Source organism: Sorex araneus, chromosome 1 (assembly GCF_027595985.1).
Source record: "Sorex araneus isolate mSorAra2 chromosome 1, mSorAra2.pri, whole genome shotgun sequence".
Taxonomy (NCBI): Eukaryota; Metazoa; Chordata; class Mammalia; order Eulipotyphla; family Soricidae; genus Sorex; species Sorex araneus.
This window is the reverse complement of record NC_073302.1, coordinates 315,555,423-315,570,517: the sequence shown is the minus strand read 5'-3', so window position 1 is coordinate 315,570,517 and position 15,095 is coordinate 315,555,423. Positions and strand designations below refer to the sequence as shown.

The 15,095-nt window shown below is 35.0% G+C and overlaps 1 protein-coding gene across 1 annotated transcript in view; it reads right to left on the bottom strand.

Annotated features, from left to right (window-relative positions):
• Positions 1-15,095, bottom strand: part of LOC101556170 (probable ATP-dependent RNA helicase DDX60) — a 78,050-nt gene that overhangs the window by 48,835 nt on the left and 14,120 nt on the right. Inside the window, exons 8-15 of the mRNA XM_055128051.1 lie at positions 14,691-14,846; positions 11,937-12,039; positions 11,541-11,650; positions 10,279-10,445; positions 9,518-9,770; positions 7,364-7,527; positions 4,708-4,842; positions 3,135-3,284 (exon numbers count right to left, since the gene is read on the bottom strand). Coding sequence (XP_054984026.1) covers positions 3,135-3,284; positions 4,708-4,842; positions 7,364-7,527; positions 9,518-9,770; positions 10,279-10,445; positions 11,541-11,650; positions 11,937-12,039; positions 14,691-14,846 — 1,238 coding nt within the window. The remainder of the gene's footprint in view (positions 1-3,134; positions 3,285-4,707; positions 4,843-7,363; positions 7,528-9,517; positions 9,771-10,278; positions 10,446-11,540; positions 11,651-11,936; positions 12,040-14,690; positions 14,847-15,095) is intronic.

The following is a 15,095-nucleotide window of genomic DNA, read 5'->3' as shown; positions in this document are numbered from 1 at the left end:
AAGATAAAAACCATATGATCATATTAATAGATGCAGAGAAAGCATTTGACAAGATCCAGCACCCATTTGTGATGAAAACTCTCACCAAAATGAACTTTCCACAAAATAATCAGCACTATCTACCACAAGCCTATGGCAAGCATTATCCTCAATGGGGAAAAACTAAGAGCCTTCCCTCTAAGATCAGGGACAAGATAAGGAGACCCACTATCACCGCTTCTGTTCAATATAGTACTGGAAGTACTTGAAACAGTGGTTATTCAATAAAAAGATATTAAGGGCATCCAGATAGGGAGGGAAAAAATCAAGCTCTCACTATTCACAGATGATATGATACTATATTTCAAAAATCCTAAATCCTCTACCAAGAAACTCCTAGAAACTATAGACTTATATAGTAAAGTCACAGGTTATAAAATCAATACCAAAGTCCATAGCTTTCCTATATGCAAATAATGAAAGAGAGGAAAGTGACATGAAAAAAGCAATCCCATACACAATCATTCCACAGAAAATCAAGTACCTCAGAATCAGCTTAACAAAGGAAGTAAAGGACCTCTGCAAAGAAAAATACAAAACGCTACTTCACAAAATAGAAGGGGACACGAGGAAATAGAAACATATCCCATGCTCATGGATTGGGAGAATTAACATTTTCAGAATGGCAATACTCCCTAAAGCATTATACAGAATTAATGTGGTCCTTTTAAGGATACTCATGAAATTCTTCAAAGAGATGGATCAAACACTCCTGAAATTCATATGGAACAACACGATTAGCTAAAGCAATTCTTGAGAAAAATAAGATGTGATGCATCACGTTCCTCAACTTCAACTCTACTACAAAGCAATATTCATTAAATGAGCATGGTACTGGAACAAAGGCAGAGACACAGACCAATGGAACAGGGTCCAATATTCTAACACACACCCTCAAATATATGATCATTTTATCTTTGATAAGGGAGCAAGAAATGTGAAGTGGAGCAAGGAAAGCCTCTTTAACATATGTTGCTGGCAAAACTGGACAGCTACTTGCAAATTAAATGGGCTCAGACCTCTACCTAGCACATTTTACAATAGTCAGATCAATCAAAATGGATTAAAGACATCAACATCAAAACCAGAATCCAAAAGGAACATTGGAGACAAGGTTGGAAAAACCCTCCACGACTTTGAAGCTGAAGGTATCTTCAAAGATGACACTCCACTGACCAAACAAGTGGAAACAGAGAAAAACAAGTGGGACTATCTTAAATAAGAAGCTTCTGCACCTCAAAAGATATAGTGACCAAAATACAAAGACGATCTACAGAATGGGAAAGGCTATTCACTGAATACCCATCTGATAAGGGGTTGATATCAAGGAGATACAAGGCACTGGTTGAAATCTATGATAAGAAAATATCCACACCCATCAAAAAATGGGGTGATGAAATGAACAAAAACTTTCTCAAAGAATAAATCTGAATGGCCAAAACACACATGAAAAAAATCTCTTCATCACTAATCATCAGGGAGATGCAGATCAAAACAACAATGAGATATCATCTCATACCACAGAGTCTGGCACACATCCAAAATAACAAAAGCAATCGGTGTTGACTCAGATGTAGGGAAAAAGTAGCTCTCCTTCGGTGGGAATGCCGACTGTTTCAGCCCTTTTGGAAAACAGTATGGATGCTTCTCAAATAATTAGAAATTGAACTCCTATTTGACCCAGCAATACCATTTCTGGAAATATATCCCGGAGATGCAAAAATGTATAGTAGAAATAACATCTGCACTTTTATATTCATTGCAGCACTGTTTACAATAGCCAGAATCTGGAAAAAATCCGAATGCCTGAGAACAGATGACTGGTTATAGAAACTTTGGTACATCTTCAGAATGGAATACTATGCAGCTGTTAGAAAAGATGAAGTCATGAAATTTGCATATAAGTAGATCAACATGGAAAGTATAAAATTAAGTGAAATGAGTCAAGGAGAGGGGGACAGACATAGAAAAAATGCACTCATCTGTAGAATATAAAGTAACAGAATGGGAGATTTACATCCAAGAATAGTAGAGATGAGTACCAGGAGGATTGCTCCATGGCTTGGAAGCCAGCCTCACGTGATAGAGGAAAAGGCGGCTCAGATAGAGAAGGGACCACAAAGTAAAGGGTGCTTGGAGGGTCTGCTAAGGATGGGAGATTCTACCTGAAAGTAAACACGGTGGCCACTCAATACCTGTGTTACAAACTACAGCACCCAAAAGGAGAGAGTGAAAAAGGGAATGCCCTGCCACAGAGGTGGGGGTGCGGTGGGGGGATGGGGTAGGAGTGGTGGGAGAGATACTGGGATGATTGGTGGTAGAGAATGGGCACTGGTGGAGGGATGGGTACTCGATCATTGTATGAATGAAACATAAGCACGAAAGTTTGTAAGTCTGTAACTGTACCTCCTGGTGATTCATTTAAAAATAAAAATAATAAAAAAAGAAAATTTCTGATTAAACCATAGTCTCTAAATATTAATTTACTCAGATTGCTGTAGGGGAGAAGTAGAAAACCTTTTTTTTGTTCTGTTAAAGGTAGTCTTAATATTTATGGCATCAATCACATACCATACAATTTTTTTCATTATTTTAAGACTTGGAATATTCCACAGAGCATATAGAAGGTAGAAATAATAGCTCTTTTTCTCTCCCCTCTTTTTCTGGAAATAGTCTATGTACTCTCAAGTTAGGTAACCCCGGTACAGATCTCTATAGGTAATTCTTTACAGATGTCCAAAATTTTCAGGTGTCAAATCTTAACTTACATATGGGTACCTAAGGATATATAAGCAGTGATATGATTAAGAAAAAATTGTGAATGGTACCATATATTGATCACTATCTATGTCCAAGCAGTATATTACATGTTTTACTAGGACAATTTCATTTAGTGCTAAGTACAATTGAATACAGTAAGTATAATTATCTCCATTTTGCAAGTAGAAACAAAATAAGAACTTGAACTCAAGGCCACAGGCACATAAATACTCAAACTTGTGACTGCACACCATGGTATTTCCCTGTGACTAAGGTCACAAAGTGAAGTAGAGAAAAGCCACCATAAGTGAAATAGTGCCACAAGGACACAATACCTTTGTTGGAGCCACATACACAACTATCCCTTCATCGTCCTCTCTCAGAATCTTCTCCATGCAGTAGTAAGAAGCATAGGTTTTCCCTGATGAGGTCGGAGCAACGATCACAGCAGATTCATTATTATCTACAACATCAAGAAGCTCCCTCTAAATAAAACAAAAGAAATCACATTTCATTTTGGGTGTTTAGGGAATCTATTTGTTAATTTGCCATGGACACTTCCAGCTCTGTTCTCAGTAATCACTACTGGCAGAACTCAAGGGACACTATGTAGTGCTGGAAGTTGAATCGAGGCAGTCATGTGAAAGATAAATGCCTTACCCACTGTACTATCTCTCCAGACCCACATTTAATTTTGAAAGTATGTATTTCATGTCAGATTTAGTTTAGCATCAACTATAGCAAAACTTAATAGCATTCAAAATTCCTTCTGAGACACATTCATGCCCAAGATGGCAATGCATTCAGAGAGTTACCATTGCCAATTTGACAATAGCTCAAATCATCTCTGACAAATACCTCAGGAAAACTTGAATACCCAAATAAGCAGATATCACCTCCAGAACTGCAAGGAAGGATAGCATCCCAATCTGGCATGCTTCTTAGCTTGAATTGGGGAATTTCAGACTAGACTTAGAATTACCAAAATCTACTGGTATCCATATTTCAGTTTTTCTGTTCATAAATTAAGGATCAACAAACAATAAAGTTGTACAAGAGGTCATCTTTTCTAAAGTATACATATCTATGTCATTTATTATATATCAATAATGAATCACGTTTAACATTTGCACACTCTGAAAACATCACTTAAAAAATAAACAAAACAATAACATGGAACTGGAGATATAGTAAAGCAGCTAAGACACTTGCTTTGCAGGCACCCAACCTGAATCTCAGGCACCGTGGTCCCCCAAGCCCTCCAGGAGTGATCCCTAGCAGAGAACAAGGAGTAAGATCTGAGAATCAATGGGTGTAGAAAAAAAATAATAAAAGGCTTCCTATCCAAAAAAACAAAACACTAGTAATAAATATATTTTACTAGCCATCAGGTACTCTAACTATAATATAAAAGTAAATAAATTCATAAAATAACCAGATCATGTAACACTTAAGAACAGTCTATCAAAATTAATTTGCCTAGTTCTTAGTCCAAACTCAGCTATTTATCGGCGGGGGGGGGGGGAATGTTTCTACTTCAGCTGATTCATGTGCCATTTTTTTGTTGTTTGGAGGACAACACTTAGCAATACTCAGGGGTTACTCCTGGCTGCACACTGAGCAATCAATTCAAGCAGTGCTCCAGGGACCATATGGGATGCCAGTGATCAAAACTGGGCTGGCCATGTGCAAAGCAAGCACCCTATTCACTGGTACTATCTCTCTGGCCTTTTCTTATGTCCAGACACGTGTTTTCTCTAAGGCCAGACACATTTTACTTTCATTTCAATCCTATTTAATTCTTTAATGATTAACATTTCCAAAATTCCTTGTGCACAGTGAGATCCAAACCAGCTGTATCATCGTGCTTCTTCTCTTTTCCAAGCTGCAAATCTCTCTGATACATACCTGCCATGTGTCTGGTATGAAGCGCTGTACTCTGGGATCTGGATCCTTTCTTTCTTCTCGTAGTAAATAAGGGCCCATGTGTGTTAACTGAAACCGTGCTGCTCCCATGTGAATGGAATATTTAGAAATGTCCTGCTCAGTCCCTGATATCGTCACCTAAAATAAACATTACACTTTACATCATTTTAATCTGGGGAAAAATTATTAATTCAGTTTGAATTTACTTTCCTTCAACAAGATTATTAAACTCATGTTTTTTTCAGTATCTCACAAGACTTAAAATTACATCATCTAACTTCAGAGTAAATGGAATAGGGTAATCATTTTGTGTTGTTTATCAATTCTGATTCACCCACAAAAAATATGTATAAATTTACGTATAGTAAGTTTTTAATGCATGCAGCAGTTCCACACTCCATAAAATGTGACTTCAAGGATTAGGGATATTAGAAGGGGCTCAGACCACAAGCTTCATTCGGTCCCAAGCTTAATAGGTGTCAATACATCTCTCTGAGGGTGAACTTAATAAAATTTGTTTGCAACCCTATATGTGCAATTCATGACAGAAGCCCTTTGCTATTTTCATTTTTTAACACATATTTAATTTTTTTTGTGTAAGCAAAACAGCAGGATACAAGAAAAAGATCTTGCTTCTATGAAACTTGCTTTCTAAATCTGAGCAACAAATATTAAGTAAAGAAAACAAACAGAAATTCAGACAGACATATGTGGCCAGAGCAATAGTACAGTGAGTAGGGTCTTTGCATTGCATGCAGCTGACCCTATTTCAATCCCTGGCATCCCATGAGGGATGAGCACTGTCAGCAGTAATTCTTGAGCGCAGAGTGAGGATTGCCAGGTAGGGTTAAACAAACAAACAAACAGACAAAAATAATAAAGACAAAAGGAAGAAAAAAGACAGTGACATACATGCTTTTATGGAAATTGTAGGGAAACTTCTTAGATTTTATGAAGGAGAAGAGTAAAGAAAACACTAGTTAAGTTAGAAGGGTCTTAAATTGGCTGCCTTAAATGATTTTTTGATATATTTTATCTAAAAGACTGAAGTGAAGCATTTCAAACTAAGAGCTAAGGGAGAAAAATGTTCATCTGGGAACAATTGATCAAAAATTCTAGTCAAAAAGAAATCTTATTCATTTAGAATGGGAGGGATGGGAACAAGAAGAGAGAGATAACTGGGAACTAGTAAAGTAGGACTGTTTATTTGGAAAAAATGGGAGTTCAAGCATACAACAAGAATATGGTTTATAAAAATGCATACATTTATCGATGCTTAGAAGCCCAAGATGAACTGGCTCTGGCAGATTCTGTCTGTGACAATAAATCCCCTCCAAATCATCCTATTTTTCCCCCCACAATTCTACATGACTAAGGGGTAACTAGATCTCTCCAGGTTACATTTTTTTAAATGGAGGCCACTTCTAGCAGTACTGATGGAGGAGATAATCTGTAGTGATGCAAGAACAGAATACAGGCCTCATAGTTCAGAGCACAAAGACCACCAAAGTTGCACTCTCTGGACCAGGCTCAGGGGTCATGAGTAATCAGAATCTGACACTGGGTCTTCCACATACCTGGTATGTCCCAGTATAACAGCTCTATTTTTTTTTAAAGTATAACTCTCATTCATGAAGGAGCCATTCTCATATAATCTTTTTGCTTCCAAAGCCTCCCCATCCCCTTCCAAATACCACCACTTTGGAGGTCAAAATCTTAAATTTAATGTGAATTAGGTATGAGCAAACACAAATAATCAGATCAAAGCATCCCTGGTACACATAAATTATTTATTTATTTTTGTTTTTAGGGCCCCATCTGGCAGTGCTCCTGGCTCTGCACTCAGAAATTACTCCTGGCGCCCCATGGCCCTGCGAGAAACTGCCCCCAAGCCGGCTTGGGGTCTTCTGGACCCCTACCCCAACTTTGCCTCCGCTGCCAGTCAACCTCAGCGAGGCCCTAATTCACACGTCCTGCCCAGATTGTGGGGGCGTGTCCTTATGTCAGGAGGCGTAGCGTCAAAAGGGGGTGTGGCAGCCACAGTTGTTTCTCCCCTCTCAATGCATTGCTCAGTTATGTCACAATTTAAGTAACCTAATCCTTTGAAGAACATCGTGGCTTTCTTATAACTATATGCCAATCGTCAATTACCCTATCCCATCCTAACTTCATAAAAACTGTCAGTGAACACAAGACGTTGCACAGAAATTACTCCTGGTGGATTCAGGGAATACTTGGGATCAAACCAGATCCGCAGCATACAAGGCAAGTTCTGTACTATTGCTCTGGCCCAAATTCTTTATTTTTGTAAACATCTGTTAAAAATATTTCTAGCAGCTGTTAGAGAAAGTACATCAAGTAAGGCAATTACCTTGAATGTGGTCTATCTATTCCTTGCAATTCTATTCCTTGTAATTCATATGGTTCCCCAATCCCTGCCAGGAATGATCCCTGAGTCCAGAGCCAAGACCTGAGTATCTCCATGTGTGGCCCCCAAACAAACAAACAAACAAACAAACAAAACGTCTGTTCAAGGCAATGCAAGCCTAATAGTCAATTTAATATTAATTAATCCTGAATACACTTCTGACATGAATATCTGTGCACAAATGTAATGAAATATTTTCTATAGTTATACCTGAGGATATAATGTATGTGCCAAGTTGTCAAATCCAATATATTTTAGATATTTTGCTATTTTTCTTCGATGATTATTTTGTAATTGGTCTGGATATTTTTCATGGATTATGTGAATTCTTTTCATCAAGTTAATTATTATGCTTATATCTTTGGATTCTGCTTCTGTTGAAATAAAACACTGACATATATAACTTAAGACATGATACTGATTGCAAAACCCCTAAGAAGAGTTACTTACTTCTATTGCAATTTTTAAAAAAGCATTTTCAAATGATTCGCAATAGCTGAGAAATTTCTAATCAATTATACAGCAGTTAAGAGGGTAGCACTGTAGCATTGTCATAGCACTGTCGCCCCTTTATTCATCAATTTGCTTGAGCGGGCACCAGTAACGTTTCTATTGTGAGATTTGTTGTTACTGTTTTTTGGCATATCAAATGCGCCACGGGTAGCTTGCAAGGCTCTGTCCTGCGGGCAGGATACTCTGGGTAGCTTGCCGAGCTCTCCGAGAGGGATGGAGGATTTGAACCAGGGTCGGCTGCGTGCAAGGCAAACACACTGCCCACTGTGCTATTGCTCCAGTCCAACTGGACCTAACTATATTTTCTAACAGAATGAAAAAAATTTTATTTCTACTTAGGACAGAGTATAGGACCCTTACATTTATTCTACTAGTTTTTTCATAATTTTATTATAATTGCATTTTTAGAGTTCAAAGGATTACAAAAGATTAGTTTAACCCCTTTCATTTTGTGTGGGCTTTATAATTTAAATATTAAAATTATTTATCTGATGCTGCTAAAATTAGAGTTGCCAAACAATTGATTTTTTTTACTACTGTTTTGGCTATGCAAAATGAAATAATGTAACCTTTCTGTGGTAATCCCCAAAACTACCTCTTACATCAGTTACCTTCTACCTATGTTTGCCTATGGTTAAACCCATTCTGGATTCCTGTTTGTATGTCAGCATACAACAGAATTAACTGCTATTTCTTAGAATAGAAAGAACAAAAACACTAACAAATTCAACAATATTTAGAACTTTTCTCAGCTGAATACAGTTGGATTGAATGTAATTAATTTTTAATATGTATTATTCATGTGGACAGAAATCCATAATCTTAGTTTTCAAGGGTATGTATAATACATCCAGATTTTTTAGAACATCTTACATAGCTTGACTCAGAATTTTTCCTTCAATCAAAGTTAACTACTTCTGCAATCTTGTCTTCTGCACATGTTAATACATTGCTAATCTGAAGATAAAATGTACTCAAAAATGTTTGTACCAGAAAGATTTTCACCTTCAAATATTGACTTCTTCTTTCTACTTGTGCTATCACTCCAGTCCATGAGGATTAATATAGAGAATTAATATAGAGGATTAATAGATTAATATAGAGGATTAATATAGGCTAAATTGGCATATATTTCAAAAATAATTTCATATTTTAATCTTTTGATATTTACCTTTCTGATGCCAAAATTAAAAGACATTTTAAATGTCCAATTGAAAGTATTACTCTTGGATCCTATGTATAATAATGTTGTTTTCCCGGGTATTATTTATTTTGTGTACTTATGATGGAGCAAGAATATTCTTTGAAAATCCTTACTCTGCCACTTAGGTAGATTATTCTATTTGTAACCACTATTTATCCCTTTAATATCATGATAACTGACTCTACCTTAAAAATTATGAGAATTAAATAAAAAATGCATATATGCTCATAAATATTGTTTGATTGTACACATACTATGCTATAGTTATAAGTAGTGCCTAATTTATTTGAGAAATTAAGCACCCTTTTTCACTTTGGAAGCTCCACAGATACCTTGTATAGTAATCATTTTAGGATTGACCCTGTAATAACTAAGTACTTCAACTGGTAAATACTCAATTTATGTCAAATTGTATCTGTCACCAATATGATATTACTTATATTCATATATTATATAAATATAATGATGATATTAATGATGATGATATTAATACTAGATCCAATAAAAGAAAGCCCTCTAGTTCTTTTAACATCAGTATTCAAAATCAGCACTGAAAAATCAGAATATGTGGCCAATAACAATTCTTGTGCTCTAATATATGTGATATTTTATTTCAAAACAATTCCAAAGCTAATATATTTGCATACCTGGCTTTAAACAGTACTCCATCCAGAATTTGAAGCAAGCATCCAATCCTACCATTTCTGCATCAAATTTTACAGATTTAACAGAACACGTTTTGATAAAATCTTCTAATCTTTTTATGCCAACAATTGGATTTTCTCTAATTTCCTTTTCAATAGATAGTGACAAGTTATTCCATCTTTCTTCCTCTCTTTTCTCTGTTTTGGCTAGCTGTCTCTTTTGATTTTCTTGAATAAATTTTTGTGCATTTGACTTCTAATAAAAAAGAAATAGAAAAAATAACTAAAAAATAAAAGCAAAGATCTTCTGGATAATATTTGAAAGAAATATTTAAGTTTGCAGGTCATTAGTTTACCAGTCAAGCACTAAAGTATTTATTATGTCAAATAAAAATCTAGGGTACTCAAATCATTAAACACAATTTTTTTACAATTTTTTAGATATGTATCTTCTTAGCATTCCCTTTCTCTGTCACCTTAGCTATTTTTTATGTCCTTAATCCATGATCATTCTGTTGAAAATCAGTGTTTATGCATCCCGTGACTACGTGCTTATCTCTGGCTTAGTCACTATGTAATTTAACACAGTGGTTTTTACTAAAATTATCAGTAAAGTAAGTTTATTACTACTGGTATTAAGATTATAACAAAATTTTAAATTGTTATAGCTCTTTTAAATGAGAATATATCAATATAAACCAGTCTTATTTTTTTCAGAATCCTCTGGGACCCCATATGGAAGTCCTGTTAGATCAAGAATTTACCTGGTGTTTTGGTTTCTTCTTCACAGAGGAATTTTCTGGAGGTGGCATAGTTTTTTCTTGTACAATCTGTACTGATGTGCTACTGCCTATCAAAGTTTTTCCAAAGACATGATAAAAGTGATGTAATTTCTGTGTATTTCTTCTTTCTTTGGCTTCCTTGGTTTTGGCTGCAGGAAATAAATTACTAAAATATTGTTGATAATGCTAGTTATAAATTAAAATTCTATTCAGAAAGCCTTTCATGAAAGCATTGAGAAATATACCTAAAATTTTTCATTAACGTAGAGAAAAATTGGGGAATTCAACACAAAATTTTAATTATCTGAGAGATACTTAAATATTATAGGAGAATCTAACTCAATATATGTTATTTGATTATTTACTTTATTAAAATAAACCATACACCTGAGTGGTCAAGTGAAAAGTCATTGAGCTATGAGTTTCTTATACTCTTTTTTTTTTTAATCCAATGAATCAAAACCACATGAAAGAGAGAACTGGAACCCTTTAGCATTGATGATGGCACTGGACACAGGTCAAACAAAGCACATGACACTGCAAGTGCATTTGATTTAGAAAGTTTCTGAAATCTACCCTTAAATTAAGTCAGGAGCATATGGCTGAAACAACTTCATCAATTCCAAGTAGTAATATAAAAATCTAGAAATAAATTATTACCATTTTTGTATTCTATGCCTAACTGAAACCAATGCTGGAATTAGCCTATTCTTTTCCCCAAGCTGTTTTCAAAGGAAATATTTTTATATGTAAATTTTATGATGTAGTTCATATGATAAAAACATTTTGGTAGCTTCTTCTTGCTCTCCTGTTATTCAAGATCCTCACTGGAACCTACAGAAAGAAGCCTGCCTGCACTAGATGATCTCACATCTTTCTCTGGGATCCTCCAGACTGGCCATTTCCTATCTGAATCTAGCTTATCCATCGCCACCATTATCACAGGTCCATTTAACTACCTTTATCTTTCAGATCTTTTTGTAAATACCTGCATCCTCTAGTCAACTCCCTACACACTCAATTCTTTTTGCTTTTGGTTATAGTACTAAACAAAAATTTTAATACAGTTTAGAAAAGAGGATGATTTATAAAAATGTGAAATGTCCTAATGCTATTTTAAATGAATTAGAAAATTTTAAATACATATTTGAGGCAATAAATTTGACTTCATTAATCTAAGTATTTTTACATATGTACCATTTTAATATATACTATAGATATTACTAAATATAAATTAAACTTACAGTTACTGCACCTAGACCTTTTGAAATCATCACTGAGAGGTCTCGAAGAATGCCAATGTGTAAGATCATCAAATTCTCTTGTAGAAAGAGATTGTATAGCTGGATTGTCACTGGAAAGTCAGTGAAGGAGGTTGTTTAGAAAAGACATAGGTAAGATTTTAAAAATCATAATAATCAAATATGGATACCTAAAGAAAACTCATTAAAATCTCCAACATAAAGTTTTGGTCATATATATATATATGATACATATTATATATATGATATATATTGAATATTCTATATCACATATAGAATATTCAATAATTAATATATAATATTTAACAACTAATCTATATCACTATATTCATTAAAAATATAAATATCACAAACATGTTAATTTTTTAAAATAAATACCTGCTTAGGAAAGGTAGTTCTGATAAAACATCTCCAGCAAACTCTTTGACAATCTCAGATTTCAGAGGTATGAGTCCTGATTTATGAAGTTCTTCACCTGGTCCTGGTAGTATTAAGAAACAAAATAAATACTTGATAATACAAGTGTGTGTTTGCCTGCACACAGCTGAAGCCAGTAAAAAATCCCTCCAACCTAGTACAAAATCCTTGAGTACCACTAGGAGTGATCTCTAAGCACAGAGTCTGGTACAAGCCCTACATGATGCCAGGGGTCATTCAAAAACAAAACAATAACAAAGACAAAAATTAATACATAAATACATAACATTTGAACACCAAATTCTACTAATAATTTTTCATTCTCATACATCTATTTCTGAAGTACAAAGAAAAACATCACCACTATCATTTTTACAAAACAATCCTTCAACAGAATGTATGCATTTCATGATTTTTAAATCAGTTATATTTCACACATTAAATCACAAACATAAATATATTCAATAAACTAAATTAGACTTTATCTTCTATTCCATTCAAACTAATTTGAAAAATAAAATCAGCAACTCACTATACATTCTAAAAAGACCATATATTTATTTTGAACCATAATATATATGCAATTTTTGATAGATCAAAAGAAATGTTATGGTTTTTTAAATTTAATCATCAATATTAAAATTGCAATAATAAAATAAAGTTTGTGTCACTGATCAGTTAAGACTTACAAGAATCTCTGTTTTTAATTTAAATTCCCAATAAAATTCCCTGCCTTTTTCATACTTTTTTTTTATTATTTGGCTACATTTGATGGTGCTCAGACATTAATCCTGGCTTTGCACTCAGGAATCACTCCCAGAAGTGCTAGGGATCCTATAGAGATGTGGGAATTGAACCCTGGTTGGTCGCATGCAATGCAAGTGCCTAAAATTCCCTTCTTAAACAAACTGGTCTAAATTTTAAATCACAAAAACGTAAGCAGGTTTCTCCATATTAATGGTATTAAAGACATTACTTTTGTAAAATAAATAATCTGGATGAATGTTTAGGAAGTTTTCTAACTATGATAACATAAATATGGATTCAATTTTTTCTTTTACTATAACATTTTCTCACCTCCCAACTGAGAATTAGACTTGATAAAGGGACACTTAATAGTCTCGCATTAAAATCAAGTCTAAGAAGTCTCAGTTTTATTATGAGACTTGGGTCAAGATCACCTCAAAATGATCTTTCCAAAGGAACATGGTGTAATAATAGGAATAGATTCATTGTAAGAACTCTAAACCATTTGAGTATTCAAATTTTTTAAGACCAGTGCCTACACCCAAAGTGTTTATATTTTCTTTATGGCATGATTAGTTGCTGATGTGAAGTATGTGGTTCTGAGCTAGTGGTATTTCTGGAGAGATTGATCGTGTAGTTGCTGGAGAACAATCATAGTTAAAGGAAACATTACCAGAAATCTGATTGCAAATCTTCTTATTATTTTTTTGTTTTGTTTTGTTTTGTTTTGTTTTGTTTTGTTTTGTTTTGTTTTGTTTTGTTTTGTGGAGGAGCAGCCCCAGGTTGGCCACGTGCAAGGTAAACACCCTATCTGCTATATTATTGCACCGGCCCTGATTGCAAATCTAAGAGTTTGGTGGCTCCTCTAGTGGGCAAAGCCTCTAAATAAACACCAAGTTCACATTAAACGTCCTAAGTCTGGGAAGAGAACTGGGTTTATTCATTTGATAGACAGTTCTTGTTCATCCCTATTTTGGTCAGGCATTAGCACTAGATCAATAGCATAGCTGGTAGGGGGTTTGCCTTGCACGTGGCTGACCCAGGTTGCATTGCTCTGTTCCCCTTGGAGAGCCTGACAAGCTATCCATGGCGTATTTGATATGCCAAAAAAAGTAACAAGAAGTCTCATAATGCAGACATTACTGGTGCCCACTCGAGCAAATCGATGAGCAACAGGATGACAGTGAATCCAGTGATGACTTTATTTTTTTAAGTTTTTTTTTTTATTAATGAGTCACCGTGAGGGTACAGCTACAGAGTTTCGTGCTTGTGTTACAGTCATATAATACTGAGTACCATCCCTCCACCAGTGCCCATTCTCCTCCACCAATGGCCCCAGGGTCTCTCCTAACCCTCCATCCTATTTCCCCTACCCCACCCTGGCCCTGTGACGAGGCATTCCCTTTTGTTTTCTCTCTCCTTTTGGGTGTTGTGGATTGCAATGAAGGTATGGGGTGGCTATCATGTTCAATCTATAGTCTGCTTTCAACCCACCTCTCCCATCCCGAGTGGATCCTCCACCACACTTTAGTTGGTGTACCCCAGTGATGACTTTCATATGCAATTTAAGACACCCTTTTCAGTGTCCTTTCTATGAATGAGATTGATGCCACAGAAAGGCTGTTTTAAAACCAAATAGGATGTATTATGTAAAGAGCAAAGCACAGAACTCTTCAGAATGGGTACTATTAATATTAGCTGCTCTCTTTCCTATACCCTTATTTTGAATTGGACTGAGTGTAAATAAATATGTACATATGCTTAATCATTGCAATATATACACACATACACAGATATATGTGTGCAAACATACACAAATATATGCATAAAGTAAAGCACTTAGATAATAAGAAAGGAGCTGAGGGTCAGAAGCTAAAGGTACAAAGATAGGTTTAATTGTTTCAAATAAGAATCATATTGCCAATCTCCTATTTTGATGAGGTCAACTTTTATAAACAATGTCATTACCTTTAGATGGTACTTTTTTCTCTTTAAGAAATGGTCTGGCCGTTGTCCTTATGGGCATGTGTCCTCCAAAGTCATCATCCCCAGAAAGCGTTAAAACTGTATTCCACAATTTCCCATATTCCTGCATCAAAGTGTTACCTAATCCCAAGTCTAGACCTAAAAGAAAGATTAAATTCAAATCAACAATTATAGTCTGGGTTAGAGACACTACATTTTGTAAGTGTCCTAGGTGCTCCATAAGTCTACGTTTGTATCTCAGTTGGATGTTTAAACTGAAATAAAATTTGGGCTGGCATATCTTCTGTTGTAACTAATATTTTAAAAAGTCTCCTGAACTTAGTTACTGGCACTGCTTTACTTTTCTATCATTAAAAAGATAAACCCAGATGTACTGATCAATCAGAA